The sequence below is a fragment of the Melospiza melodia genome, chromosome 2 (assembly GCF_035770615.1).
Source record: "Melospiza melodia melodia isolate bMelMel2 chromosome 2, bMelMel2.pri, whole genome shotgun sequence".
Taxonomy (NCBI): Eukaryota; Metazoa; Chordata; class Aves; order Passeriformes; family Passerellidae; genus Melospiza; species Melospiza melodia.
Window position 1 is genome coordinate 138,951,907 of NC_086195.1, and position 25,289 is coordinate 138,977,195.

Below are 25,289 nucleotides of genomic sequence, written 5' to 3' on the forward strand. Positions count from 1 at the left end.
CACCCGGAGCTGTGTGGGGCTGGCGGGTTCTGAGGGCAGAACTAGGAGGATACCTGAGGGCTATCCCGGCTGCACGCTCAGAGCCCCTCTAGGCGGCTGCTTGCACAGCACGGCCCCATCTATCGCGACAAGCAGTGCCCGACAGGCCACTCTGTCGCGACACGGCAATGTCCCCATGCCCGCCCGCCCCCTCAGCGCTGGGGCGGGAACTACAGCTCCCATGGCCGCGCGGGGCGGGCGCCGCCGCCATCTTGGGCCGTGCGGCGGGGCGGCCATGGCCGCGGGGCGGGCGGCGCTGGCGCTGTGGGCCATGGTGGCCGTGGCGGCCGCGCTGTGCCGCCTGCAGCCCGCCCTGGCGGCAGGTGAGCGGCGGCACGGCGGGACGGGACCGCGGAACGGGGCCGGGACCGGGGCCGGGCGGGCGGCTCCCCCAGCACAGCGCCCCGCGGGCTGGAAGGCGCGCCCGAGCCGCTGCCGGCTCCCCGCCTCCCCAGCCCGCCGCTCGTTCTGCTGGCGGGCGGATCGAACCCTTTGGCTTTTCCTTCCTGTGTGTTTTAGATGCCAAGTGGAAAGCGATAACTGGGCAAATTAAGAAAGCTGTGGAAGCCTATGAGCCGTGTGTAAAGGAAAATTGCAGCTGCCACCAAAGGTGAGAGACTGGTTTCCTTTCGACTGTGCAGGTCTCCGGACATAGGAGGGAATACTCACTGACTGTGCAGGTCTCAGGAGGGAATAATTTCGGCAGCCCTGGTGAATTGGGGGATAAACCAGGGAATATTTTGGCCCCAAAGTGTCACATCTGCAGCTATGGGTCACACACTTTGTTACCCTCTGCAGCTGAACATACAGTGTGTTGGCATTTCATATAGACCACACAATAAACCAAATACATAGCTCGTGACATTTCTCTTAACAGCCTGCCTCTGCCTTCTCACTCAGTGGGACTGGGGGGTTTAATACCTTTAATCACCATTTATATTTAAAGGAGAGAAAGGAATTTAGGAGTTATCACATCCTTCTGCCTTTAGGATTAGGATTTCAGATGCAGAAACACAGATGCCCAACTTCAAGCTTCCTATTTAAAAGTATCAGATGTGCTCACTCATTTTGGGGTTTGAGTGCCATATTGGCTTTTAAAATCAGATGAGTCATGTTGAGCTACTGTTTGTACTCTCTGTTTGGAGTTTTTGATATTCATTGCTCTTGAAATATTGATGGGGGAAAGTCTCATCTAGCCAAGCCTTCCAGTCTTTCCTAAGTTCCAAGGTACAGCCTAAGGACATATCCTAATCTTTAAACATACACCCCACCAGCTCCTGCCCACCTTTGGGCCAAACACCTTCCCAAGTGGTTACAACCTCCAAAAATCTGCTGCAGAACATGACAGGTACTAGTAACATGAAGTGAGGATGCTGGGAACGTGCCATGGCACTGCAACTCTCTCCCTGTTCTCAAGCTCATCCCGTTTGCATCCATACCAGACTGCTCATGCTGTTGTGGTCAGACTATCTACACAGTGGCAATTCCTGACACAGTTTTACTGCTCTCTATTCGATTAGGAAATAGCAGAATTATGGAGGTTGGAGGGGACCTCAAGATCATCAAGTCCAACCCTTCTGCTCAAGCAGGGTTGCCAGGACTGTGACCAGTCAGGTTTTGAATGTCCCAACATTAATATGCCAAAGAAACTCCGCATCCTCTCTCTGCAGCCTGTACCAGTGTTTGACCACTCACACAGTGGGATCACCCTGGCAGTGTTTTCTTAAACTGAAACATTGATGCAATGTCTACCTGAAAGCAAAGAATGTTTCCTCAGCTGTTACAATCTGACACTGTTGATTACATGCTCCAGGACTTTTAGAGTAAATTTACGTAAGTTGCATCCTCCTTTTGTGTTTTCTTATATTCATTAGATTTGTGCTTCCATACTGTGTTCCTGGAGCTCGCTGGTGGTGTGCAGAAGTCACAAGACATGTGCTGCATAGGCCTGTCCTCCTGGGCCAGCTTTCACTCACCCAGTGTTCCTGGGTGATGGTATTTCATGCAACTAGACTGTTACCTACATTTTTAATGTCTGCACAGCGTGACATTGTGTGAGGAATTTGGTCTTGGTGTGCCTCATCATTTATGGAGAGCCAGAGCACAAGGCTGAAGTGAGCTGGAGGGTTTTACCCACAACCTGCCTGGGTATGTCAGGTACTTTTGTGAGAGAGTGACCTGAGTTGTCCTGTGCTGGGCTTTGTGTTCAGACAAACAGCACATAGGGAAAAGTGTGAAGCTTGAACATCTGAGGAACTTCCAAGACTCAAATTCTCACACCAGAGCTCCTAGAAGCTACATGGAGCTTCTTTTAGCTAGAAGCCTGTTCTGCACACCGCAGTATTTCATACACAATATCCTCCCTGTGGTACATAATAGTGGCTGGTGGTTTTGTTTCAGTGTCTGGAAGCAGGACCTGGCTCCTTTTCGAGGTGGCATTTCCAAGGAGACGATGGCAGACGTGGTGAGCCGCAAGCTCGGGACCCACTACCAAATAATTAAGAACAGACTGTATCGTGAGCAGGACTGCATGTTCCCTGCAAGGTAAGAGCTGTGCAGAGGATCTGCTCTCCCTAGCTGGGACAGAAGAAAACTTTCAACACTGCCAAGCTGGCAGCTATTGGGTACAATGATATTTCAGAGGTCTGAATTCCTCATCAGAGCAGGAGCTTGGAAAATAACTATTAGGCTTATATGAATCAATAGCAAAGTGTCACTGTTGCACTTCAGTGCACAAAGGGTTGGTTGGTTGTGGAATCCCAGAGAAATTCAGGTCAGGCCAGATTTTATAGGATGTGCTGCCCCATTGGTGTCCATGCTGCAGTGAGACTTGGAGGCTGCTGCAGGCAGTTCCCAGTTTGCATCATGGTACAGCTTAGGCTCACCATCTCCTCTGCCTCTGTGCAGAGGAAGGCCTGCAACAGTCTGCAGGAATCTGCCTCCTTATAGCTCTTTTGCCATGTGTCATTTCTCCTCAGGTGCAGTGGAATTGAGCACTTCATTCTGGGGATCATCCAGCACCTCCCTGACATGGAAATGGTGATCAATGTGCGAGACTACCCCCAGGTTCCCAAGTGGATGAAACCCATCATCCCAGTCTTCTCCTTCAGCAAGGTACACACACCTTGAAAAGCTGAGCATTTCCAAGATGTGCATGCTCTTCTTTCTCTTGGGAACATATTTTTGAGGATGGTTCTCTGCAGATTTTCTATGTGTTGAAATTGCTTGCTCCTTCTTGCCCTTTGTTTCCTTTCGCTTCCAGTTTTCTGACAGACAGACTTGCAGATCAATTTGATAAATCAGCTTTTCCCCTCATTAGCTTCTCTTCCAGGTCAAAAAGTGTACCTCTGCTGCAGTGGAATGATACACACCTGGGTGGGATATCTGCCAGTATTCCTCCCATTTGCTACAATACCTCTGTTAAAATTGTAGCCATAGTTTCCCCGTAACATCAAGGATTTTTGATCATGTCAGTGGTCATACAATAATCTCGTTTAATGTGAATATTTTAGTCCTTTTTTTGTGGTGCCACAGATGGGTGTTTCTATAATCTTGTCACCTTCTCTGAACCCTTTTCTCTTGGATTCCCTTTTCCACCTGCAAATGTGCACACATATGCAGAGGTGCACCCATGCATGGAGACAGTTGCTCTTTGCTTCTCTGTTCTCATGAGCCTCCCTGCATGTTTTCCTACCTCTTCCACTGTTAAACCTGATTGCAGCACAGTGTCTCATCCTTTTCAGCAAAAGGCTCTTACACCTCAAGCTTTGGCTAATCTTGCTTTGCCTTGGATTATGCCCTGTATGCCCAAATGCTGCACTTTCATGACAAATCCTGTTCTTGGCTGTACTCCAGCAGGCAGTAATATGCAAGGAGAAGCAATGAACTATTTGGTCTTGCCAGTACAAACCCAGCTCTGTTTCTGCTAATTTGCAGCATCTTACTCTGAACCTAAGTCTTCAGCTCATGCAATCTGAACCATAATATGATCCATAACTATTGACTACTCCCCAGCAATCCTAAAATTCTCTCTAGATTTTCAGTACAGGCAATAACCATGTTCACTGCTGGATGCAGCAGTAAAGCCAAGCTGTCTTGCCCCTTGACCATTGCACAACCTTAACTCTAGCCAGCAGAACCCAAGTTTTTGCAAAGCAGGTTGCAGGAGTTTAGTCTTTGCAGCTGTGTTCATCATTCTGCCCCTGAGTACCCTGCAAGACACTGAGCTCTGCACTCACTGTTGTCCAGTATCTGAACTGTAACCTCAGCCCTATTTTAATTGAAACGCAGTGACCCAGCCAAAGCTCACATTTCAGCAGCCAGTGTTAGGAAGACTTCAGGGTGCTGGTCCTATGTGCTTTCTAAAGCTGAAAGTATAAAAGACTGAAATATTTTCCTGTTCTGCATCTCAGAAAGTTGATCATGGAGCTGTCATGGTCTCTAACCAGTGTCTGGTTGTAGCAGGACTGAGAAGATAGAGAAGCCCACATTGATTCAAGTTGAAAGGGAGCTCAGAAGGTTACCCAGTCCAGCACCTTTGCTCAGAGTAGGAACAGCTCAGGGCTGCATCCTGCTCAGATCTGAGCATCCCTGGGGACATGGCATCCACAGACAGAGTTGATGAATGAAAACACATTTCCCACTGTCTAACTGGAATTCCTCCTCTTGTAATCAAAGCCTGCTGCCACTCATTCTGGCTCTGCACTACAGAAAAGAGCGTGCCTCCTCCTGAACTCTCCCATTAGGCACGAGGAGATGGCATTTACATTCCCCTAAGCCCTTTCTTCCTGTGCACAGACAAACCCATTGCTCAGCCCCTGTTCATAAGTCATATGCACTAACCTCCTAACTACCTCAGTGGCCTTGGACTCTCCAGTACCTCCAGGGGACAGACAGATGGATAATTGTGTAGGAAGTTTACTATTGCGGCAAGGAAGTTGCCCATAGTCTGGTTTCATGGAAGAATTTAGTCTTAAGTGCTGGTCTTCGCTCTGATGATATATGGGGACTCAAACAACCAAACTGGAGTTAGAAGCTGGAATTCTTACATGACCTGGATATTTGTTACAGTGAATTGTTAAGTTATCTCTAGGAAGTCTGGAATGAACCAAAGTCTTGGAAACCTTAATGTCAAAGTGTCTCTAAGTGCCTCTATCTCTGAGGAGGTAATAATGCCTCTTGACTTGTCATCAGAATAAAAACATTTGTAGCTACACATAGGCACAAGCCTTTAGAAAGGTGAGTTGAGCTCAAGTCTTTTGCTATTAACTAATCAGCTGCATCATGGATCTCTACTGCTGTTTTCTGTATGAAAGTCCTGTCTCATCACACAAGAAGACAAGGCCTTTTAAAAATCATTGAAGCATTTCAGTATTGAACTATCTTCATATGAACCCTGCCCAGGGAGGAGTGGAGTCTCCCTTTCTGTACACATTCTTAACCCACCTGCATGTGTTTCTGTGTATCCTGCTCTAAGTGACCCTGACATGGCAGGGGGTTGGACTGGATCATCTCCAGAGGTCCCTTCCAACCCTGATAACTCTGTAAATCTGTAAGCCCAGCAAATGGTGACTGCAAAGCTCTTTTGGACACATAATGGAGAAAGCCAACAGAGCTCCCAGAAGGAACATTTGTTACTGGTGTGTTGTATTCATATTTCTAGAGTTCCATACCGTCACAATCATATTTCTAGAGTCCCATACCTTCTCAGTGACATTTCTTGGGGGCAGTTCTCCACAGCACAGACTTCTCCTTCTGCTGCTTGTTGCTGCTTCTTAGTCAGAGCTCCTTCCAGGCTCTCCCTGCCTGGCCAAGCCCACCCCCTTTTATCCCAGTTATCTTCACTAGCTACAGCTGCAGCCCAATGAAGGACATCACAGCTGCAGCCCATCAAAAACAACCAAGGCTTACCAGGGCAAGGCCTATATACAAATATTCAATATACAATACAGATGTTTTACTAGGACTCCTACTATACTGGTGGGCTCAGTCAGTAAAACAAAGTAGATATTACTCTCATTCTTGCATTACTCTCCTTTTTCTCAAGACATCTGAATACAATGACATCATGTATCCTGCCTGGACATTTTGGGAAGGAGGACCAGCTGTTTGGCCAATTTACCCAACAGGTTTAGGGCGCTGGGACCTCATGAGAGAGGACCTCAGAAGGTAGGTTTTGGAAATGGTTGTGTGTGGGGGAAGGTGTCATGGAAGATAAAAATCCATCTTTCACTGGGCCAGTGTTGATGTCCAAGACCATAAGTCTTTTGGCCTGTGATCTGTCCTGCTGCCTCACATGAACTACCTACAGCCTGACTGCTGTATGGGAATTCTCCATGGAAACCTTGGTGATGTCACTGGAAGTTATAATTAGCTCCTCTGTTTGCAAGCCTTTAGTAAGGAATGCAGAGGACAAACTATGCACATCCTTCATGCTGTCAGGGCCAGATTGCTATCGGGTTTGGGGAGAGCAGGTTTGTCAATAAAGTAACAGTTATCTTTTGCCTGCAGAAATCTCCCCTGACATACAGAAATATTCTTCTTTCTTCTCAGCTACTTCTCTAGGAGCTATGTTTTTTTCACTGCAGGGATGATCCAGGATGTTTGTATAAGCTACTGGAAGGCTAAAGGAAAGCCTTCTTTAGATCTGCTTTTACTTGAGTGTCATTGTGCAATAGAAAATCCTGGAACCATTCCTAGGAATCAGGAGTCATCACTGGGCTAAACAGAAGACATTTCTGTCTGGGAGTCTTCCTTTTGGCAGGATCTTTTGATTTGTTAGCAGAGTAAGGGGAAGCTTCCCATGGGAAGTGACAAACCAAGTGTGCAACAATGACTGAACGCAGAAACAAAATAGCAAAAACCACCTCTATGTAATTGACATCCAAATGCAAAGTTGAATCTTTTGCTCTTCAAAATCTGAAGATGCACATGATTATTCATAGCTAAAGCTTGATGTGTTGTAGTGTAATGGAGTGCAAAGCATTTACTCATCCTTGTGTTTTCACTCTAAGGAGATGCAAAGCTTGACCTGCACAGGTAGATCAGCTTGGGGGTCAGGACCTGCATGTTCCACCGGGTGCAGCAGAAAAGCATGGCAGAGTTCCCTGAGAAGTGGTGAGGCAGGTTGACTGCACTGGCAGGAAAAACCCCAGGTGAACAGCTGTTTTGAAGGACTTGATTAGGTTTAAAATGAAAGTGATTAATAAAAACAATGAACTCTTGTGTTTTAAGTGCAAAACACTAGGTGGGTTTTTTGTTTCTTGATTGGTAGTTCTGTTTTGTAGTGGGAAATGACTGATTAGAAACTCTCTAGTTGTTTTTCACTATCCATATTCACTACAGCAAGATAAAGCCACAGCTCAAAAAGTGGATTCAAAGCTTAGGTAAACTTTTAATACCCTTCAAGGTTTGGTGGAGAGCTGTGTGTAATCCATTGTTTTGCCTGAAAGGTGTTCTGGAAATTAGCCTATATTATATTGCCTTAAACACAATATTTACAGGAAAACCTGTTTCATTGGAGCTGGGTGAGAGTTTTTTTTTATGCTATAATGAAGGAAGTGATTTCCATCAAAAATGAAGAATAGAAAAAGACACCATGCTGTGAAATCTGATGAGAGTGTTGTTTCATGGTTATATTAAATCATTTATTGCCATGTGTAAAAAATATTTTCAGATCTGCAGAGAAATGGCCATGGAAGAAAAAAATCTCTAAGGGATATTTCCGAGGATCCAGGTGAGCATTTTCTCCTGCAAGAGAAGATTCTACCAAGAGGGGCTGTGACAGCTCTCTGTGTATAGAAATTTCCATGTCTCCTACACCTAAACCCTAATTAAGAGTGTATTTTCCAAAAGTAAGGAAAGTGAAACGTTGTACAGCATTGCACTATTAGTTATTCTCCACAAGAACTGCCATTTGCAACTAGTTTATTATAATCACCTAATACTGGAAACAGAAGTTGTGATGGATTTGCCACATTATTTCTTAATGACTAAAACTGTCACCTCAGGAGCCCGCCTGTTTTGTTCTCTGAAGGGAACTGCAGGTGCTTGATACAAATTTAAAGATTTAATATTGCTGCTCATGCTTCCTGCCAATGTGAATGCTTTATTTGCTGTGCAAGTCATCCACACTGAATGAAAAGTATTCTGGCCTTAAGTTACCTGAGTGCTAGGGAATAAGAGAAGATTTTTTTTGGCCTCTCTCCAGTGACAGTTTGAAACAATGTTAAACCCCATATTTTGTTTCTTCCCCTTCCCCAATAGGGAAGGATTTAATGGCTTTCCAGGTAGGCTCAGCAGCTGATGAGGAATGTGTCTCAGGGATGTCATAACCTTGTTTATCAGCAGTGTTTTAAAGCCCTGTCAGAGGGCTGAAGATGCTGAGCATCTTTTAACTTCCTCTAAGGTGGGAGTTAAAGCATTTGGCACTCATCTGGATAAAGGAAGCAGGATTTGTCCTGGGAATTTTTAAATAATACTGTTAAATATATAGTCAGTCAAATAATTTTAGTACCCATAACTCATTCTCTTCTGTTTATATACCCTTGGCCAGAAATACACTGTGGTACACACTTCACAGTGTTTTGGGGGCACACAGGGAGGTCAGCCTCAGAAAGAAGCCGTGCCTCAAGTCCTCTAGTCTGTTAGCTGTGTTGAGTCATGAGGATTGGCAATTAGTGACAGCATTTCTTTTTCAGAACAAGCCCTGAGAGAGATCCCCTCATCCTGCTGTCCCGAGAAAACCCAGAACTTGTTGACGCTGAGTACACTAAAAACCAGGCTTGGAAATCTGAAAAGGTGCGTGGGTGTCTGTCTGTCTGTCTCCTGAGTGTGAAGGCCAGAAAGGGTGGCACTGCAGGATGGCTTTGATGGGAGAGAAACATCTTGTTGGAGAGTTGTGGGTGATCCTTTAGAGTGGGGGAGGTTTGTAGTTCCCTTGATGGCCGCACCTCTCTGGCACATGAAAGGAGGGAGTCTCTGGAGCCTGGCAGGCCAAACACTTTCCTTCCTTCCACGCTTGTTGTTCAAGGAAAGGAGAACACATAAGAAAATGAATCTCTGCCAATCTCCTCCTCTCCCACAACAACAAAATTGGCCAACCCTTCCCCTTCTTGTCTCTGAGCTGCCTCTCTGGTGTTGTCAGTCTTCAAACCTTTTTCTGTTTGCTCCATTTCTTGATCCTGTTGTGGATAACTTTCTGATAACTGTTGCTGATAACTTTTTAGTTTCTTACTTAGTCTACAGTCCAGCTCTCTCCAGACAGTCTTGGCTAATCCAGTTACACTTGGCTTCACACAGTCCATTGTCCCAAGCTGTTTTCTCCTCTGTAGCTGCCAACAAAACATTATCATTTAATGTGTTTGTGCTGGCATTCACTTACAGGCAGTGTGTAATTTACTGAGCTTTTTTTCATGTTTGAAGGGCTGGGAATTCTTTATGATCCTTCTAACAGCCCACCAGAGAAGGTTTTCTCAGAAGTGGGAATGGAAGCTTTTGACACCTTACCTTTGTTTCTAACTGAGAAGGAAAACAAGTTAAATAACCATTTGAAGCTTACTGTTTTGTTTTGGTTTGTTTTGCTTTGCTTTTAAATTCTCTTTATTTTAAGGACACCTTAGGAAAGCCTCCTGCAAAGGAAATTCCACTGGTTGATCACTGCAAATACAAGTAAGAGTTTTGATTAGTAAAGCTGTTCAAGGGCTGTGGGTTAATCTTTCCTAGCATGGTGTAGGATCTCATTTTATTTTAAGGTCTAATTCAACAACCAGCTTCATGCAGATATGAAAGCTTGTGAGCAGATATAAGACAGTTGAAAATTTGGGAGCTTAGCATGACAAGTGCTACCACTGGGTGTATGTAGTAAAAGAGAGAACCTGAAATCTGATTGAGCAGGCCCAGTATTAATTCATACTTTTTATGTTGTTTAGGAGAATGTGGTTTTGATTTACAAAAGTTTTTATTCTTTAACTGCTTAATGAGGGTTTTTTGGTGTAACACTCTCACAGGTTTCTATGTGCAATATAAACTCTTAGTGTGTATGCACTTGTGTGTCAGATGTTTTGCTTTTTCTTCTGCTAGTTGTGATTCTGCCAGCCAGAATCTGCTGATATAAGAGCTCAGTCATTTGGCTGAATCTGTGTTTTTGTGCAAATGTGATTGACTTGTCTCATTTTGTATTTCACTAGACTGAAGCACAGATTTCTCCCTTCTGTTACACATACACTGCCCAACTCTGGTGCTCCCCAGCCCATCATATGGTGCAGGCTGAGACCTTCTCACACACTTTTGCTGCAGCCCAGGGTGGTAGGGTCAACATGAACTTTTGTCTGCTCCTTTCAGTGTAGGTGTTACAGCAGGGTGAGGTCATGGATGGTGGGAGCTGTGTCTGGAATTGGACAGAGGCATCTCCTTGTTCCCACACCATCATTCTTGTTACATCTCTACATGTATTTGTTGAGTTCCTAATACAGTGAGCTGCTCATCCCTGCCTTGAGATCCTAGGTAGTACAAAGGATGCAAAGTGATTTCAGATTTACTCCTTGTTATTTGTTGCTGAACTAAGTTTAGCTGTAATTCCCATCTTGCCCAAAATATATATAATATATAAGCTCCATCTTGCCCAAAATAGTTTCATTAAAGGAAGAACCCTCTTCCCCCAGCCCAAAATGTTTGACTTCAAAGATCAGTTATGTTCTGGGGAGGTTTACCCATAGGAAAAATAGCTTTCCATATAATAGGAGAAATGTGGGTTTGATAAAGAAAACAAGTAAGCAAACAAACATCCCTATGAGACACAGTTTGCTAAGAGAAATATCCCCTTGCCACAGTCAAGCCCACTTTACTAACTTGGCAGAAAATACTGAAAACAAAATTGTGGATTCTTTGTTATCTGCAAAGTCAAACTGTTGTGTGCTGGCCCATTTAACCTCCTGGAGTTGCATTCCCAAGTTAATATCAAACAATTACATTCAGATTAAAGCAGAATCCCAGAGGAAAAAATAACCTGAGATAGATGTGGCAAAGCACAACAGTGAACAGAAAAGCTTCACTGCAAGGCAAGAGAGAATTGGGAAAAATTTCCTTGTGGTTGACAAAGCCATAGGGTCACAGAATCCATGTTGTGACCTTCCATGCCTTGCTGGCAATTGTCCACAGGGCCTCATTGGTTTGTCACAGGGAGGTGCCCTTTATCAAAGGTAAAGCCTCACACCTTGAATTTCTCCCTGAATTTTGACAGACAGCAGAAACTCACCCTAACTTCAGCTCACCTTTCCTGTGAGCAGCTCCAGATAAATACCTTTCCTCTGCTTTAGTGACCTCTATGCTGCCCAGCTGCTGCCTGCCAGGGAAGGTTCACTGCTGCCTGGAGAGCAGCACACCTCAGTGCACTTGCTGACCCAGGATGTGTAACCAGGTGCCTCTCTTTGCTCCCCTGTTGAAGGTACCTGTTTAATTTCCGAGGAGTGGCGGCCAGTTTCCGCCTGAAGCACCTTTTCCTCTGCGGCTCGCTCGTCTTCCACGTCGGAGAGGAGTGGTTGGAGTTCTTCTACCCCCAGCTGAAGCCTTGGGTCCACTACATCCCCGTGCAGTCAGACCTCTCTGATGTCAGGTGTGGGGCCTGAGGCACTCCCTGGGGCATTCCATACCGTGGGGAAGCCTGTGGGAAGGGGGGATGGTTTGTGTAAGGCCGTGAAGTGCCTCCACTCCGAGGCACCAGGCAAGGACTCTTGGAGCTCATGGTCTTTTCATCACTGCCCCCAGAGAATCCTTTGCTTGGGGAGTACAGTTTCACTGGAGTAGGTCTTTCGCTCTCACTGAAATCAGCAGGCACTAGACACTTTAATTTACAAGTGGGCAGCAGAGATAAGGGGGAAGAAGAACTTATCAGTGGGCCAAAAATGTGTTAGCTCCCAGATTTCAGGATGTTGTCCAGAACTGATGTGAAACAATCAAGAAGAGAAGTTTCTTCTGTGCTCTGAGGTGAGCAGCACCTTCACTCACCTGTAGACTCTTAACCTCAACCTTCCCAACAATTTAGCCAAGGGGTGATGTTCTCCACTGAGCCGGTTGTTTCATAGGTTTTTTTTGCGTGTGTCTTCATTTTAGGGAGCTCTTGCAGTTTGTAAAGGAAAATGATGCCATAGCACAAGAAATTTCAGAGAGGTAAGTAGCATGTCCTACCTGGCTATTAGGCAGTCTTCTTCCAAAACATTTTCTTACACTGCTTTTGATCAGGTTGCCCATTAAAGACCACCCAGTATTGGTAGGGTGCAGTATAACTGACCTTCTGCAGTGAGAGCAAGCACAGAGCAGGATGCTGTGCTCTTTGGCTCACATGTGACCCATGGCAGGAGCCCCATGGAAAGCTGGCAGAGGCTGGGAACTTTCATCTCAGTATGGGACAAGCTGGCTCCTGGGAGCTGTGTCTGCACTGTAACCATTATCTATCCAGGCTGGTCTGAGGCACCACGCATCAGTGCTGCTCTAGCTGCACGTGATAAGTGAAATCTGATATTTATTATCCCAGATAGCAAATACCATCCTGAGGATAGCCAAAGCACTGCAACGTCAGAGCTGTGAACATGAATGAAAATTGTAAAATTAAAACAGGCAGTACAGAGCAGTGCATGTTTCTCATTTGAAACAAGGAAGTGTGAAAGTTGATATACATCCACACCAGAACTAATGACTCTTGTAGGAACTGGAAAACAGGCCTGACTGTGCCTTGTGTGTCTCTAGGGGACGTCAGTTCATCACTGAGCACTTGGACATGGAGGACATCTCTTGCTACTGGGAGCATCTGCTGTCTGAATATTCCCAAATCTTGACTTACAAAGTGAAAAGGAGGAAGAGCTACAACGAGATCACTTCTGGACAGCTGAAAACAGAACTGTAGAGACTTCTCTGTTTTTCTCTTTGGCTCAAACTGATCACTGTGGAAATCTGAAGATCAGAATTAACTTATTTCTTGCTCTCTCAGACTTACCTTTCACAGCAGAACTACAGAGAAGTCAGCAGCAGGCTGACTTGGACATGGCTTCCAGGCACTGGCACCTGGTTATATTGTCACCACAAGAATGTTAAGCAGCATATGGGATTAAGGTTATTCAGTGGGGTGGTCAGTCATGCCTAGAGGAGGGATGCTAGCATTTAGGACTTAGTTACTACCTGTCTCAAAATGATCCTAAATCCCATTCAGTCAATGAGGAGCCTTACTGGACTTTTTACCAAAGGTCACGGTGAAGGACACAGACTGAGAGCTGCACCCAGCTAGTAAATACTTGCCCCTTTGTTTGGCAAATGTTTTCCCAGCTGGGTGATAGCACTTGGGGTATTAGGTGTTCTCTGACAGAAGCAGGTACTGGGATTTGGGGGCTACATTTCTGGATAGCTTAGAGTTTATCTTTATGTTGGGTTTTAGAGGTTGATGGTAAGGTTTTGACATGCCCTTGGAAAGATAACTGATCCTTGCAGAGTTACCCTACCTACCTCACAGGGGACCAGCATGTGCTGTGATGGGGCCACCATCAGGGATGTGCCTGGCAAGTGAGACAGAGATGGTTCATCCTCCAGCAGATGAGCTGGGTGCCTGCACAGCCCTGCACAACTGAGCCCCTGTTAGTTATCTCTCACCAGCTGCCTGGCCAGACAGCCTGGGATGTCATCCTTAGGAACTCAGAGAAAGTATTCACAGAGGTGGATTCACCACTTCCTTTTTCCAAAAGTGCAGAGTCTGCTCTGATTCCCTTCTGTAATCCTTCCAGGATTATTTTGGGTTTTTATGGTTTGGGGTTTTTTAAGGGTTTGGGTTTTTTTGAGACTGATAAAACATCTACTCACTTCAGTACTTGCTTTCCTTCCCCACAGCTGTGCCACTTCTTTTTTCATCTCCTTCAGCCTGGTTAAGGGAATGTCTTCAGTCACACAGTGGCAGCTACTGCTCACATTACCCATTTTGGGTTGGTCACAGGCTGCCTGTGCTTGCTGTGTTCGTGCCCACCACAGCCTCTCAGCTAAGGAGAACTGCAATTCCTGAAATGCTCTGTGCCCCCTAAGGTGAGAGGCTGGGAGGCAGCAGCATCTTCTCTGGCACCCACACAGGAAGAGTGTGGGGTGGCAGGAGGGACACAGGAGCCTCCCAGGGGAGCACCCCTGTTGGTAAAGCAGCCTCAAGGCTGAAAAAGCAGCACATTATAATGGAAGAGGATGATAGCAATAGCTCTCAGGCCCCTCTGCAGTCAGTGTGGATCAGGGAAGAAGGAAATTGCATGGAACAATAATATTTGTGTGCCCTCACAGAGGCCTTGCAGCCCTGGAGCAGGGACATAGCAGCTGGCCCTATGGATCAAGTGCTGGTTGCTGGGGCAGTGTGTTGGTTTTGGGACCAGTGCTGGGCTTATCCCATCCAGCAAAGGAAACAGAATGTGGCATTAAAAGAACCTGGTTTGCCAGGAAAACTGTGCCAGAGTGGAAAGGGTTTCCTGGTTTTCTATTTTTAGCCAACGGAGAGACAGCACTCCAAGAAACTGAACAGCTCTGTTATGATATTTTAAAACCATTTGTAACAAAGTGTTTTTTAGAATAAAACAAACAAAAATGAAGTTTTGCTGACTGCATGTTGCTTCGTCAGAAGAGTAATAAGAGATCTGCAGAGCCTCACCTTTTCCATTTGTAGATCTTGCAATGAGAATTGATATTTGCCTCTTAGGCGGCCCTTGGCCAAAGTGATGGTTGGGCAGAAGTGGGGGAAGAATCCCGGCAATTCCAGTCCCATAAAATATGCACAGGCTCGGTGGGAAGACCCAGGCACCTCCCCTGGTGGGGAGCTTTCGCTGCTATGGTGAAAGGAGGATTCACAACAGAGGGAGTTGAGTTGTTTTAGGGAAGGCAGTGAGAGGCACCATCTCGCCGTGCAGCATTTGCGTCTTCAAAGCCCGGGGGCTTCTTCTCCTCTGTCCTATGCAAACCGGGCATCACAGCCCCCAAACTCATCTCTCTCGCAGGGGAACAAACCTGGCCCTGCGCAGAGGGGCAAATATTTGGAGGAATTAATCAGTAATTAACGCAGAGCCGAGCGCTCCGGAGCCGCTCCGCTCGGTGCCGTGCCCCGCCGGGCCGCAGGGGGCGCTGTCGGTGCCGCCGCCGCCGGCCCGGCCATGGCGGAGCTCCCCGGCGCTCAGGCGGCCTTCGGGCGCCCCGCGCCGCTGCCGCAGACGGGCTGGGAGCGGCTCCGCGAGCTCTGGCGGCTGGAGTGAGCTCCGGGCCGGGCTCGGGTGGGACGGGCTGGGGTGGATGCTGTCGGGGCTGGGTGCTGGCGGTCCCGCCGTGCCTCCCCCGTTGACCCTTTGCCCATGGCTGCCCTTACCTTGCAGCGAGCAGCAGCAGTTCCCGGAGGAGACGGTGAACATCGCCAAGTCGGCCTTCACGGCGGGCGTGGTGGGCTGGCTCTACGGGGGGCTGCCCGCCTTCGTCAGCGCCCGCAAGGCCTTCATCGAGAGCAGCCACGGCGAGATCTTCCAGAACCGCGCCGATGCCGTGGTACGGGCCCCGGGCTGTGCGGGGAGCGCTGGGCACCGGGGGAGGCCTCGGCTCGGGAAGGCGCCGGGGGTGGAAGGTGCCCTTGGAGGCGCCTTTGGGGGACAGCGGGCCCGCAGCAGGCCCGGCGGCCTCGCGTGTGTGGGACGCGTGTGTTTGCCCGGTTCTAGGACAAAAAGTTTGCTGGGAGTGTGTAAATGCGTGCAGGTCAGCTGTGCGGGAATTAGCGGGGCCCGTCACCCAAACTGCACGCGGTCAGCTTCAGAAAAGTGTCCTTCGTTACGGAGAAGGTTGGCAACAAACCAACGTGATTAATGTGTCTAGAAAAGGCTTTCTGCTTCTCAGTTTTAGTGTGCTGACAGGAGGCTTCATAGTATCAATCTGGGATTGTACTCTTGTCTTATTAATGTGAGTCGTTTTTAGACCATTTAAAATTCTTTTAGAACAACAGCACAACAAAGAACGTCTGTGACATTTTATAGATGTATTTGAACTTCTGGGTGTTTGTTATTCAATTAAAGTGTTGGTTACCTGGATTAGGAGGAAGAAAAACCCTTTAAAAATCTGCCTGATGTAAATTTTGTATTACTTACCATTAGATTTTGCCTCTGATGTGGTGACCTGAAAATTACCATTGCCTGGCTTCACTCTGGTGACTGTGGTATATCTGAACCCAGGCTAAGCACCTACAACACAAGCACTAGAAGAGAAAATTTATTTACTTTCATGGCATTAACTGCACATTTTAAATTTTTGTGAAGCTTGCATTTATCACTTACTGTAAAAAACCTCTTTTCAAACTTTTAAGTGCCAGTGTTAAATAGCAGAGCTTAATGGTATCTTAACGTTTAATGCAGATAGTTATTATTCACTTACTATTATTTATTGATGGTTATTATTTATTAATAGTTATGAATACTCATAATAATGAAGTAGTTTCTGGTTTTCCTCCCTTCTCCTCTGCTGCTTTCCTCAAAGAGCCCTCCCAGTCCACCCAGGATTAGAAAGACCAGTTGACATTCCAAACTGGAATCGATTCTCGGTTTTCCCGTTGGTGGCTGGGAGCAGCTTTTCCTCCGGAGGCGGCTGACTCGGTCAGAGTTGGGGTCCCATCAGTGCCCTGCCCTGTCCTGCCGGGAGCTGGCAGGGGGCTGTGAGCTGTGACACGTCCTCTCTGTCCCCTCAGCAATCGGCACACCGCGCGGGTCTCCGCAGCTTCATCCGCTACGGCTGGCGCTGGAGCTGGAGGGTCGCGGCTTTCGCCACCGTGTTCAAGTGAGTGCTCCTGATGGCAGGGGGAGCAGGGCAGGGGGTGGGAAGGGAAGGGAAGGGAGGGGATGGGTGTACCGTGAAAGGAGGCAAACCTTCTTAGCATGGTCATGGTGGTGAAGGAGGAAGTGCAGCATGTAAACCCAACAGGATGCAGAGATGATTAATTGTCCTTAAGCTTTCAGTTGCTGGAGTCACACAGAGCTGGCCAAGCTGTGGCTGAAATAATAGCCAAGTCCAGCAGGAGACCCATCCTGAGAAGCCCTGCCTCCTCTTCCCCACCACCACCTCTGCTCTTGGGGCATTGCTGTTGGGTTTGACATTGTGCTGGATCATCATAGAGGGGCAAAATGGTGAATACACAGAGGTTTGCCTAAATACACGGGACAGCTGACTGTGCAAAATCACCACAGGAGATGGGAAGAGTGAGGTGAACAGCACACTACAGCAGCAGACACCTTGGCTTACCTCATCTCCCAGGACTCCTGCAAATCCAGCTGGGGAGAGCTTCCTGCCTTGTGTATTGGGGGGGATCAAAGGCTGTCCCAATGACCCCTTCTTCATATCCTCACCACTGGGACATGGCAAGGAGGTCTGGAAAGAATAAAACACAATGCACAGATCAAGCATCCAACCTTGCCCCCATTCATGCCTCAAGACATTTGGCCATGCCCTCAATTGGGACCTGGCAGGAATAAACAAGTGAAACAAATGGAGCAGGTTGGCAAAGGATGGGGAATGCAAAGGGAACTGGAGAGGGAGAGACCATGTCACACATTTGACACCTCTCCCCTCATGCTCACTCCTCTGCAAGTGTGCCTGCATTCCCAGCTGGCATCCACATGTTTGACATCAAGATGTTCTGGGGTGCCACTGCCTCCACTGGCCTTTTGGATGGCATGGCAGGGGTTGCTGGTTCTTGTCCTTGGCAGCTGCGCCCACTGCTCTGGTGACTGAGTGAGGCTCCTGGTGTTGCCTAAACCTCAGTTTGGCTGACAGGCAGGAGCACGAAAAGGGTTTCACCTTTTAGAATTGCCCCACAATTCTCATCTCCTAATGGATCAACACAAACCCTAAATTTCCCTGTTTCCCTAAAACAGGGAAAAGCCCTGTTTGGACATCTGTTACTGATTTGAATGCTGTTCTTTCTTGACAGCTGTGGTACTTTCTAAGACCCCCAACCTAGGGAGGAAATGATGAATCTGACTCCATGTTCTTAGAAGGCTAATTTATTATTTCATGATCTATATTATATTAAAGAATACAATACTAAACTGTACTAAAGAATACTGAAAAGATACAGACAGAAGGCTAAAAGATATTAGTGAAAAATTCATGACTCTCTCCAGAGCCTCGACACCGCTGGCCTGTAACTGGCCAATAAGTCCAAGCAATTCACATGAGACCAATGAATAATCACCTGTTGGTAAACAATGTCCAAACCACATTCCAAAGCAGCAAAACACAGAAGAAGTAAATCAGATAATTATTGTTTTCATTTTTCTCTGAGGCTTCTCAGCTTCCCACAATAAAAATCCTGGGCCAAGGGCTTTTTCCAGAAAATATGGCAGTGACAACAGCTGCTTTCTGCTTTTCCATCATCTCTTTCTGTGCTTTTTCTCCGAGGGAGTGTTAAAGTGTGCTAGCAGTTTCTGGAAGTGCTTTCTAACCCACACTGATTTTTGTCCTTTCTGCTATGTCTCATTACTCCCAGTTTGTATATGCCAGTGGTACTCACAATTGTCACTACTCCTGCTTTGTGTACACTCATGTTACTCGCAATTCTTTGTTCTTGTCCTCAGACACTTGCAGGGGATTGTCTTGCTCTTGAACAGTTGCTGAATATCAGACCTATCACTTCTTGGTACCTATTTAGGCCTTCAGATTTTTCCTACATGCACAAAACCAATGCAGAGGGTGTTCTGCTGCCCTCATTTTCTTCCTTGGGTGCTTTGTGCATTCCTGACAATAGAACATCAAACTAAGCATGGTCTTCTGAGCAAAGCCCTTTTAAACTAGAAATGTTGTAATCATACTGTTGTTATCATATTTCTAGGGTCCCATACCTTCTGGGTGGTTTTCTCACAGCATCTCTTCACAGCAGTGTTGTTCCTGCTTCTTCACCAGGGCTCCTCCAAGGCTCTCCCTGACCAACCCACCCCCTTTTACCCCAGCTACCTCCACGGGCTACAGCTGCCACCCAATGAAGGGCATCACAGCTGCAGCCCATTTAGAACAACCAGAACTGGGACAGGGTCACTTAGACAATCTTTTACTGCCATACATACATTTACTCAGGCCCCAATATTTCCCCCTTTTCTTTTAACACATTTTTCAGTTACACAGTTACAATACACCAATACACATATCTATCCCCCACTCCTTGTTGTTATATTTCTAGAGTCCCAGCTCTCAGGCTGCCACAGCTCTCAGCTGTCCTGTCTTCTGTCACGTCAGGGTCACCAAATGTTGTAATCATATTGTTGTTATCATATTTCTAAAGTCCCATACCTTCTGGGTGGTTTTCTCACACGCAGCTCTTCACAGCAGTGTTGTTCCTGCTTCTTGGTCAGGAGATCTTTTACTGCAATACATACATTTACTCAGGCCCCTATATAGAAATATCTCCTTCCCTGTTGTTCAAACCAGTAAATTTATAAATTTAAACCTGCACTGACTTTCTCTGCAGGTATGTTCTGTTTAAGTTCTCCTCCTGCTTTTAAGATCCCACAGTATTGACTGGCATTACTTTATATTTCTGTCTCCCTAATATTTTTGTTCCTCACTAAATTTCTTCCTCACTGTCTCTTGGTTCTGAGGCTCTTTTTAGTTTAGTCTCTGTTTTTAGGCTTAGTTAGTGTGCTTTCTTTCCTGGATCTTTTGATTTCTTTGGGTTTTCTGGATTTCTTTGGATTTGACATGTAACCTCGTCATCTTCCACCAGGTGTCACCCCTGCAGTCAGAGCTGTCCCTTTTTCACCAGCCCTTTGGAACAGGCTCTGAACGAAGCTATTTGCTGCTCCACATTGTTTCTGTAAAGCCCAGGTTGAAAATTCCATCCTGCAGTTGTGAAAACTCCAAGTTTCACAGTTAAAACCCAAATTGTTTGGGTTGATCTGTGTTGGGAAGGAGAGGAGGATTGCTGCTGGCTTATCAGTCAGTGGGAGGATGGGGGATATGTGGCTGCTGAACTGAGAACAGTGTTTTGGGGCTTAGTTGATGTTTAGGAGGAGTTGGTTTGCCTACCTCAGAGGGAAATCTGGTACCACAAGTGTGGGTGACTCTGCTGATGTCATGAGTGTGACTTAGGCTGTTGTACTGGGGACTGTTTAGAAGGCAGGATCTTACTGACACATGGATCAGCTTCTGGGGTAAATGTCCTACATCAGCACTGGCTGACTGATAGGACCTTTTCATTGCTCAAATTATTTTCTCCTTGACTATATTACATATTCCCAGGTCATTTAGAGAAGCTGTGGCTGCCCCATCCCTGGAGGTGTTCAAGGCCAGGCTGAATGGTGCTCTGGGCAACCTGGTCCAGAGGAAGGTGCCCCTGCCTGCAGTGAGGGCTTGGAACTGGGTGACCTTTAACATCACTTCCAACCTAAACCATTCTGATTCTGTATGATAGGAAAGAAAAATCTTTGATTAAAATAAAGGAGGAGTGTATCAGATCCAGTTCAGGAACTCTGATATTCCCTGGCCTGTGTCTGTGCAGCTGCCCACAGTAAAGTCACAGAAGTCATGGCTGGCATGCGTGTGCTCTAAACAGATGGGCAGCCAGGCAGTTAGAGGCAACCTGAGGGCTGGCTTAATGAAATCCAGCTTTATTTCAGGCTGTGTTTTGCTACCCCTCTTTTTCCATGTGCAGCTGCTGACCTGTGTGCCTTGCCTTTGCAGCGTGGTGAGCACGGGGCTGTCTGCGTACCGCGATAAAACCACCATCAGTAATTTTGCTGCAGCAGGAGGTAAGAGTGCTGTAACCTTGTGTGCTTCTCTTTGTTAGCAAGGCTTGCAGCAGAAAAGCATTAGCAAGTCTCCACATCCCTTGGGATTGAGCAGCTTCTGTGCTCTTGGGTTTTGTTTCTTATTCCACTGACTTTGCTCTGTTTGCCTGCTGTGAGTCTTTATTTGTAACAGAGATACTGATGCACTGCCGAAACCATTGGGGAGTTTTGTGGTTATCAGTTCATCTTCAAGATACTTGCTGGAGTGTTTTGGGTGAAAAATCCTTCTGTGGGGTAAAGGTAACACTTGGTACCTGTTTAACAGAGAAAGCATTTTTTATTTCCAGTCTTGGTAACAATTCAGCACACTGTTTATAGGCTGCCTTTTTCATGCTAAGTTTTGCATGCCCACTTTTGGCAACAGGACTCTGGGTATGTGATCTGCTTGTTCAGTTTTACAGGCTCTATTGCCCTTACAGTTGGATACACTTTTTACTGGTCTTTTCTGCCTTACATGGCAGCTACTATTATTAGCTGTTGTTAAACAGAAAAAAGGGTGAGGGAGATCATGCTCCAGCCTAGAGAGAGCTTGGTTTTACTGTCATAGATACTTCTGTGATACAGCAAAAACTTTGGCAGTCTTTCTGAAGCAGAAGGAGCTTTGTGCAATGTTTCAGTGCAGAGACCATGGTGACTTTGTGGTGAAGGTTTGTCCCACTGGCCATGCACTTGGTTTCTGCTCTGTTAAAAGCAGATGTCAGCTCATGGAGAAGAGAAATGCAGCAAAGCAACTCCCTGTGTTGGTGTGAGATGTCTGTGGCGGGGCTGTTTCTAGTTTCAGTGGGTTTGTTCTTTTTTTAGCCTTCACAGGAGCCCTGTTCAGAGTGCACTTAGGCCTGCAGGGCCTGGCGGGCGGCGTCGTGTTTGGAACGGCCTTTGGGTGAGTTGTGACTGCTGCACACACCGAGCCTGCAGTCACAGTGGGGCTACAGGAGCTTCCCTTCCTCTCTTGCCTTGAGGGAGTCTCTGTATCTCTCATGATGATCACTTTTCTTCCACCTTTTAAACTGTTTTTCTTTTCTTCTTTGTTTCTTGTTTTGTGTTTTGCTGCTTTCTCGGTAGTGAGAGCTCAGTGCTCTCAGTAGAGAATCTCATTTGCTGCTGTTTGCTTATTAGAGGGAGCAACATAACCTCCACCACAGCTAAAATGTGACCTGGCAGCCAGTAGGAAACACTGAGGGAGTAGCTGCATGGCTGGGCTGTAAGGTGACACGTGTCTTTGTGCATGTATTGCAGTCATGAATCTCCTAAAGTTCCCTGGGGCATGGAGGATCCCATGGGTCTGTCTCAGAGGCTCTGTGCTTCTGGACAATGACCTCTAACTCAGGAGGAATCTGACTTTTCAATCAGGACTGGGATTTCTTCTCAAAGTGCTGACCTGTAAATATCCTCACAAGTGAATCTGAGGATCCTACCTGAAAAAGAGAATGAGCTTTATTTGTGCTGCTTGGCACCTTCAGGATGGTGCCAGCTGTGAGCATGCCTGGAAGCAGCATAGGGAGCTTTACCAGTGAAAACACAAGTACTTCGAGAGCTGGATAGAAGCTGAGCAGGGGTGTCACTGTGTGAAATATGGTTTAGGTGTTCTATGGGATCTGCATTGAGCACCATAAATCCTTCCACTCCCTTGTCCTGTGTGTGCCTGTCAATGAGCAAATTCAAAGTGAGGCTCCAGTGAGTCACAGGTTGGTGGGTGACAGTAGAACAGGAGTACCTTAGTCTGCGCTGTGCTGTGAGTTTTGGGCCCCTGCATGCTCCTTTTGCTGATGCCAGTAAGTTATTGCTGTTGTGTGTCCCCTGGGTGACTGGAGCCTGCTGTGCTTCCTCCTTCAGGGTTCCTGCGGGAGGCCTCCTGATGGCCATGTATGGCTTGGCTGGTGAGACCTTGCAGGAGAAGCGGAGCCGTGAGCGCAGGGAGCTGTACGAACAGAGGCTGGCAGAGTGGTGAGGAGCAGCTCTGCCCCTTCAGCTGGGGACTAGGAGGGTGTCTGGGCCTGTGGGTTCAAACATTTAGAGAAACCACAACACACCAGGCTTTCTGAACCTCAGTTCTTCTCTTGGGTGTTGGTGTTGTTCACATACCAGTCTTAGAAAGGCTGATTTAATTCTTCCCAGTCTGTCCTTCATTGCTGCCTTCTTTCCATCCCTATTAAAGAGAGGAAAGAAGGAGGATAGCTGGAGGCTTGGGAGGAAAAAAAGCCATGACACTGGTCATGTGAATTACTGAAACTTACTAGTTCTAGAAGAAATTTTCAAGAGCTTGGATTCTGCAGTCATGTCTCTGTCAGGAGGATACAGAAATAAAATTGCTTTGCACTCTCTCTTCTCTCCTTAGGCAATCCAGGCTCAGTAGGACTGAAATCTTAGGCCAAACAGAAAGCAATGAAGACCAGAGATGGAGAGAGCAACAGAATTGAAGAGCTACTGAGTCTACCCCAGATGTCTGTTGTAAGAAGCTACATAGAATTTTGGTCCTGCAAGATCCTGCAGTCAGGGGATCATGGAAGTTGTCTGTGAATGCAGTTGTATCCTGTGAAAAAGTGTTTTGCTGAAAAGATTGTTCAGGGATGGATATCACTGCTCAAAGAGCTTGGAAGGGCCCAACCTGTTCCACCTGGGAAGTGGAAATACAGACTTTACAGACCAGGAAGTGTCATGTAGCTTTGGGAGGAAGTGGGGGTTCCAGAGCCTCATCTAGAACCCCTTTCACTGCTGAAAATGTCCAAACCACCAGTGATGTAGAAATACTCAAGGTAAAGGAGCCTATGAATGGTTTGTGTGCTAAAGGTGCCCTGAATCCAAAAGTTAATTATGCTCTGGTGAAAGCTGCTCTTCAGACAGGGCCTGAACAACTTGCTGATGGTGGTTTCTTACTTGGTTCCTACAGTACTTGGGGTATTTTGTAGTCAGTGTGGAGAAGGGTGGAGAAGCTGGGAATTACATGGAAATACCCTGAAAAAGGCATTTTTTGGGTTCCTCAATAGAAGCCTGAGGGTGCCACAGAGAACATGACTTATTTCTGGTGGTGATGATGGAAGCCTTGGCACTGTGGACAGCTTTAACAACAAGAAGGCCTCTAATTTCATTTGCAATTTGGACATCAGAGGGTGACCTTTGGGGAAATGTAGTTCAAGAGACTCAATAAAGCCATTCAGCAGTGGTGACTGTGTCCATAAGCTCTTTGTGTCAGTACAGCTGGTGCTGTTTCCAGTACAGTACTAGAGAAGCATCCTTGAGTGATATTCCTTGAAAAGAGCTCAGAGATCCCACCAGACATTCTTCTACCCAGGCAGTAACAAAGGCAAGAGCCACAGGAGATGAGCTGTTCAGTCAGAGCTGTGACCTGTGGGTGGTGCTGGAGTTACTCTGCACAACATTGTCTGTACCCAGAAGGGTGAGGTGGCCCATCACTGTCCCCACAAAGCAGGACATCAGAATTCCTGTTCCCTTTTCTTGTTCTCCTACTAAAAGGAATTACATCCAGGCAGGATTTTTGGGCATTCTTCTCATAAGAAAAGAATCTGTTCTGGTTGAATGCTTTTCCAGATAATTAGTGTTGATTGAAATACAAACAGTTGATCCCACAGAGTGTATTCCACCCACCCAAAGCAGATTTTTGGCACAGTTTGCTTTCAAGAAGGTGTTGTGTTTTCTGACTCCTGAAGTGAGCATTTAATTTTTTAAACACTCCAGTGTAGCTCATTTTTCCATTGAATAAACATGTGTATTTCAGGGCTGTCATCAGCCAGCTGTGATTTTCCTTTTCTGTGTGTAAGTGAAGGATCTGCATAAGCAAAGGTGTGGATCTATCTTTCCTTCTTCCTGCTTTAAGCTGTATGTGTTGGTGACAGTAATGGTGGTGTCCTCTGCCCCCCCAAAAAAAGAAAGGAGACTTTTCTAAGTCACATTTTTGCCATTATGCACACACAGCGATGTCTTATCTTCTTCTATTTTATCTTCTTTCTTCTTGCTATTACATCCCCACCCAATATCCCACACTCTTATCTGCACAGCAGTTCTGATGACATTTAGCTGTGTCATTGCTCTGCCTCTATTCCTGTTTGGTGGTATTTGATGTGATGCCTAAAGAATACTAATTTTCCTGTGCCTGACCATTGGTGCAGGGATGTTTTTCCATGAGAAGGAAGGCTGAACCAAGGTGTAGCAGTTATGAGGATTTTCTCTCTGTGCAATGAGGGCTACTACATGTTCTTAAGGGGAAGCAGAGACTTCCAGCTACACTCAAGATTAGCAGCCATTTGTTTCTCTGTTTCCTACTGAATTTAGCTCCCTGCACTTCCTTATTTCTTAGACTCCCAAATGGGGAGTGAAGAATTGGTTCAGAGTTTGTTTCTTACATACCTCTAAAGGATTCTTCACATCCCCACTCCCTCCATCCCCAGCAAAAGCACAGCACTGAAATTATTGACCCTCCAC

The 25,289-nt window shown here is 46.5% G+C and overlaps 2 protein-coding genes and 1 long non-coding RNA gene across 3 annotated transcripts; 2 read left to right on the top strand and 1 right to left on the bottom strand.

Moving 5' to 3' along the window:
* Window positions 1-274: 274 nt before the first annotated feature.
* Window positions 275-14,642, top strand: POGLUT1 (protein O-glucosyltransferase 1). Its single transcript, XM_063150146.1, has 11 exons — window positions 275-362; window positions 559-649; window positions 2,440-2,583; window positions 3,018-3,153; window positions 6,086-6,207; window positions 7,715-7,774; window positions 8,739-8,838; window positions 9,650-9,708; window positions 11,483-11,650; window positions 12,148-12,204; window positions 12,781-14,642. The coding sequence occupies exons 1-11, from the start codon at window positions 275-277 to the stop codon at window positions 12,935-12,937; spliced, it is 1,182 nt and encodes a 393-aa protein (XP_063006216.1). The 3' UTR covers window positions 12,938-14,642.
* Window positions 14,589-15,527, bottom strand: LOC134414884 (uncharacterized). Its single transcript, XR_010026870.1, has 2 exons — window positions 15,407-15,527; window positions 14,589-15,060 (listed from the first exon to the last, which is right to left on the bottom strand). It is a non-coding gene; the product is annotated as an uncharacterized LOC134414884 (long non-coding RNA).
* Window positions 15,197-24,016, top strand: TIMMDC1 (translocase of inner mitochondrial membrane domain containing 1). Its single transcript, XM_063150147.1, has 7 exons — window positions 15,197-15,292; window positions 15,414-15,579; window positions 16,763-16,851; window positions 20,746-20,813; window positions 21,654-21,732; window positions 22,686-22,796; window positions 23,188-24,016. The coding sequence occupies exons 1-7, from the start codon at window positions 15,198-15,200 to the stop codon at window positions 23,267-23,269; spliced, it is 690 nt and encodes a 229-aa protein (XP_063006217.1). The 5' UTR covers window position 15,197; the 3' UTR covers window positions 23,270-24,016.
* The last annotated feature ends 1,273 nt before the right edge of the window (window positions 24,017-25,289 follow it).